Source organism: Etheostoma cragini, chromosome 24 (assembly GCF_013103735.1).
Source record: "Etheostoma cragini isolate CJK2018 chromosome 24, CSU_Ecrag_1.0, whole genome shotgun sequence".
NCBI lineage: Eukaryota > Metazoa > Chordata > Actinopteri > Perciformes > Percidae > Etheostoma > Etheostoma cragini.
The window spans coordinates 10,283,158-10,288,423 of NC_048430.1; the positions used below are offsets into that span (position 1 = coordinate 10,283,158).

At 39.3% G+C, this 5,266-nt stretch overlaps 1 protein-coding gene across 2 annotated transcripts in view; it reads right to left on the bottom strand.

Annotated features, from left to right (window-relative positions):
• The window catches only part of LOC117939135 (ubiquitin-protein ligase E3A-like), a 16,408-nt gene extending 12,566 nt beyond the window's left edge, over positions 1-3,842 (bottom strand). Inside the window, exons 1-4 of one of the 2 annotated variants that reach the window (XM_034864157.1) lie at positions 3,518-3,842; positions 2,822-2,866; positions 704-1,008; positions 78-543 (exon numbers count right to left, since the gene is read on the bottom strand). In XM_034864157.1, coding sequence (XP_034720048.1) covers positions 78-543; positions 704-1,008; positions 2,822-2,866; positions 3,518-3,594 — 893 coding nt within the window. In that variant the 5' untranslated portion in view covers positions 3,595-3,842. Of the gene's footprint in view, positions 1-8; positions 544-703; positions 1,009-2,821; positions 2,867-3,517 lie in introns of both variants that reach the window. The other variant, XM_034864158.1, reaches the window with a different exon arrangement.
• Positions 3,843-5,266: the final 1,424 nt, after the last annotated feature.

Genomic DNA, 5,266 nt, shown 5'->3' on the forward strand with positions numbered 1-5,266 from the left:
CCAGGTACTCTGGGCTGTGGAGGTTGCTGTTTTCCATCACTATAACAAACAGGTTCAGGTAGTTTGGGTCTCGTGAGTACACATTGTGGTAAGTCAGATCACACTCTACATTGGGTGAGAGGTAGACCAGCGCGTTCAGGAAGGCGGCTTCTATCTTCTCATTGGAGAGCAGGCGCTCATAGACCCGCCGCACTGCTTCAATGTCCACCGACACCTCATCAGGGGCCAGCTTTTGGACATCATTTTCCGCTGAAGACGCCTCTCCGAGCCTTGATGATGAAGAGGAGGCAGGGGAGTCCTCCTCCATAGCTGTAGCAGAACAGGCGGCGGCCTCCTTCTCATCCTCATCCTTGTCCTCATCCTTCCCTTGGAGGGACTTGAGCTCCTCCTTAGTGTGAGGTTTGGACCTCCGGAAGCTCTGCACCAGGCCCTCAGCACTGGAGAACACCCTACCTATTACCCTGATCAGAGGCGAGTAATCTTCTTTCTCTCCACAGATGTCCAAGATCTCATACACTTTCTCTTCTGTCAGGTAATTTACATCTATATACAGAATCAAACATCACATAGTTAAAATTGTAGAACAAAACTAACATTAAAAATTAACTAAATTAACAGATTCAATTCTCCACTGTCATAAACTGTATGACTGTAACTGCATATTCTGCCCTATTTCAACACTATATATCTAGCATCAATTCACCTTTGAAATTGTCCCGTACAGAGTGGACATCTTTGTGGTTTAACTTCCTGTTGCCGCAGGCTGAGTTGCTGTGAGCGCTGCTCTCTAGGTAGGTTGAGGCAGTGCCTTTCTTTGAGGGGTGGGGGTCACATAACTTAGCGTTGACCTTGTAGAGCTCCAAGGCTTTGACCGCCGCTGCGTTGTTATCCATGCGGTTGAAACCGACTGATGAGGCACACCAGGAGTTGGAGCACGACTCATTCCCACAGCCCTCAGTTAACTGGTGGTAATAGCGCTCTATTAGATGTTTGGCAGCTGCTCGCTTCCTGCAGTCAGAAGTAAGGCACCAAAGGTTATGAGTACTGGGTTAATCCACTTTTTTAAATCATTAATAGTCGTTGGTACAATATGGGATGGACGGATGGATGATTCCCATGTTTAAACTTAAGAATCATTAAGTTTTCATCTGACAACTCAAAACAGTTGTGACTGCAATTTTGGTTGTGTGGCTAAAAAACAGAGTATTAATAAATATATCACCACATCCATTAAATGTGAGTTACATTTATTTATAATGATGGACTTTGGCTTACAGCCATACTTTGCTTGCACTATTCTGTACATATTATTAAACGGCAGGTTCAATATGTTGGAGCTTTCAAAGGTTTATTTCCAACGCTGTTGACATGAACATTATTTAAAGTCAAAAACTAATAAATACAGTACAATACAGTAACACATAAATGAGATAACTGCGCCCTTCAGCTATTTATTGACCAAATGGCAGACCGCTGTCTGGACACGGACAGAATAGCATTTTTGTTTTTTTCCGGACCAAGGAACTTTTTTTTCCCTCAGATGGACGCAGGTATAGACAGCGGGGGCAGCTAATCCTGTTAATAAGGCAATAGCTTCACTTAATTTAGCTAATCATATATAGATAATTTACCTTGTTGATACAGTTCGCAAGAAAGGACAACAGCAAAGATTCTTTCCATTTTTCTATTACTTGAAATGCAGGTTTAATTTCAATGTGCTAGGACTAATTGTATTTATAGTAAAGCTTTGGCTTGTTTTCCATACAAGTTGTGCAGCACTTCCATGTTGCAGCTGGTCAAGGTAATTTTACTTTGTATGTCGGGTAGCTTTATAGTACCATAATAATTGATCATCATTTATTGAGTACACTTTTTTTAAATTAATAATCAAATGGAAAGTAACTAATGTCAAATAACTGTAGTGGAGTAAAACATACAATATTGGCTGCCAAAATGTATTGAAGTGGCATAACATGGAAATGTTTTTGAGTAGCTCAAGTACAGTAGTTTAGTAAATGTACGCAATAACTTTCCTCCACTGTTGAAATGATATGGAAATGTGTGCTGTTGCTTTTTTATTTGATAGACGTAGGGGTAGGCTTTAGGACAGAATTTAGACATTATGAGGTTTTGAATCTTGACCTTTGCTGTAATATTAATTAAATACCCCTGTAACAGAGACTGAGAGCTTGATACATATGTCAATTTTTGAGTAACATAAATCGAATATTGATATATCAGGTGGTATGAATTTATTAACATAAACACAAAGTTTCCCCCAAACATTTTTGGTTTGGTTTTCTTAAATTTGAACATAAAAGTACATTCTTGAACTTATCAGTAGTAGTTGGAGAAAACAATTTAAACTCAAAGGCTATTTAAAGCACAAGTTGTGTACCGTTTTCTACCATATCTATCAATCAGTCTTCTTCATTGCTGATGAACATTTGTTTTGTTTTATAAACTGTACTGTGCACCGTCATAATTTAATTCAGATGATCTTCAAACAGTTTAAAATATACAATGCTCAGTGCAACTTAATGTATACCACTGCAACAGGACCAACTTGGAAGAATATATTAGCAAAGACCTCTTCCATTTGAACATGCTAGTGTCACTTACTCTGTTGCAAAGTTTAATTATGTTGGTACAGGATGTACATATATGGTCGTAACAAACAAGAAAAAAAAACAAGAAGTGAGAACAGACTTAAACAATAGTGGTCTGAGGTGTTAGTGTGGATGGGAAGTCTTAAGTAAGCTCACAGACATGTGTATGTGTACACTATGTACTAGTGTAGTAGAAAATTAATTTCACTTACATTCGGCTTGCTTCTGGGTTTTCTATTTCAGGCTCCTCGTATTCTCTAAATTAAACAACAGACAATAACGATCAGCACTACAACAGAGGTCACGCTGCGTTGCATTGAAAATTAAAACAAATACTGTTGCCTCTCTGTTGGTTGCATTAGGGACTCCGGGACAATATTATAACAAATTTTCATTTACAAATTGCGTGTGCCTAAGTCACGATGAGAAAATTACATTAAAGTCGGTGTCTTGTAGAACCATGTTAGCCTTACAGTGATTAGGGCCACAGTCAGTGTATTTTGCTAAATGTGTAGCCATGGTTAAGAACCATAATCAACGCTATTGATTGTCAAAATTAGCGTTTAAGAAAATCATACATTGCAATCTTAGAGGGGCAATGGGGCTAACTTAAACAAGTAGGAGAAATGGCATGGACCTGAAGATCATAACGCTGCCTTAGCAAGCTAATATAGCATAAAATAGCTAGCCCGCCGGCCTTATATCAACTACTATTCATGCAGATATAAAATGTCCAAAGTAGTAACAATTTTCACTTTTAATCAACTAATGTTTGCCATGAACGTTGCCTTATCATATTGATAAAACAGAGCTCCACAGAGATAGTAGCAACATCTAGCTAGCTATCACTTCCAGTGCTTTTCCTAGCATCTCTAGCATCCCCGACTGTTTCCTGTTGGCGTCCCCACCTATATGGTCCTTCTGCGGGGCTAGTCTCGGCCTGTGGTGGCGCACACTCACAGTCCTCCTTCTCGTCGGAATTCATACGAGACTTTATCCTCAGTTGTTTGTGATTTTGTTGCTGTCTGTGAATGTATCAAGTCCTCCCCAGGTTGACTACAACTTCGACAGCACGACGGTTTAAGTCTAAACAGGCAGCGACGAAGAATATGTTATTCAAAACTTCATTCACGGGTTCCCTACAGTAGGCTCCTTCCTCTGCTTGAGGTTCACAGCCATCTTGACTTCACTCACCGTCAACCTACGTCCCACAATGCACTGCGTTCAACCTACAAGACCTGCTGGAATGGACCATAATGCTAAATGGATCTGGACTCATCTTCATTATGATACTGTGGCTGTATCATAAGTCAGGGATCAATGGAGACTTATGAGAAATATATCTTTACATTACTATATACTTATAATGTATAATATTTACGCATTAAACATAAGAAGTGTTTAATGCAGTGAAGCAACAAAATAATAAACTGAATATTCAATATTTCTTATTGACCTTTTTTTTTTTTTTAAATGAACTGTCCATGAAAGACTTTTATTCTCTGTGCATTGCCCATATAACATATTATATATTATTTGTATGTTCCTATCACGTACAGATCACAAAGTAGATTACACAGGCCAGTGAAAGTATATTTTCCCCAAGGACCCAGAAAACAACCAGATGCTAGAATATCCCTACCAATAAAATGTTGTAGCCTACAACTAGGCTATGAAGAGGATACAGGATCCCCTTTTGGCCCTTAAAATTTCAATTGGTATTGCGTTTTAGTGATATCAAATCAAATTAATTAACAGTTTTTTAGAGTAAAAGTTAAACTTCTAGTGCGTTTGCATTTTGTTCAGAGGTCAAGAGGTCACCATTATCAGCAAGCAGTGAAAATCCAGATCCAGCACTGAGACTGCGCATTGCAGAAGAGTTCACATTGAAAGAAGCCACCTTCAAAGTTCTTCTAATCCCTGCACTATGAAGTTGCATTGAGACTAAACGCAAAGTACATTTCTTCTAGCGTAATTCTCACAAATTTGAATACTGATTGTTTACTGTGTTTTTAGAGCCACAAAAGTGGGTGGAAGTGACTGAAACACATATACCTGGTAAACAATAGGTTCCTGGAAAAGAAGCTAAAGATATACTCCAGATAGATGCAAAACTAACATAGCAACAGAGAGAAAGCAAATCAGACGCACATATTTTTAACTTGCTCAGTAATTCAGGTGTTCTGACAAAAAGTAATGAGCGATGTTAAACTTGACACTATTTCCACTCACACTTGGAAATATTAAATCCCCAGATCTTCAAGCATGGTAGCTACAAGACAATAGAACAGAGACTGGAAACAAAAAAACTCACTCTAACAGTCAGAATTTAAGTAGGAAAACTGAATACAGGGGAGAGGGGCACCATGGCACACATCCTGTCCGGGTGTAAAAAAGCACTCACCCATGGAAGGTATAGATGGCGCCATGACAAGGTGCTCATGACACTCGCTAACACCTTAGAGCAGGAGAGGAAAAAGAAACGCCAAACGTTTAGGAAAACAACATCTATCCAGTTTATAAGGTAGGGGGAAAAGCCACCAACCACAGCTAAAACAAGAACCAGTCTGCTACAAAAGGCCCAATAATGGGAAATGAAGGTTGACCTGGAAGGAAGGCTGCAGTTCCCCCAGGTTGTCCAGACAACCCTGAGGCCG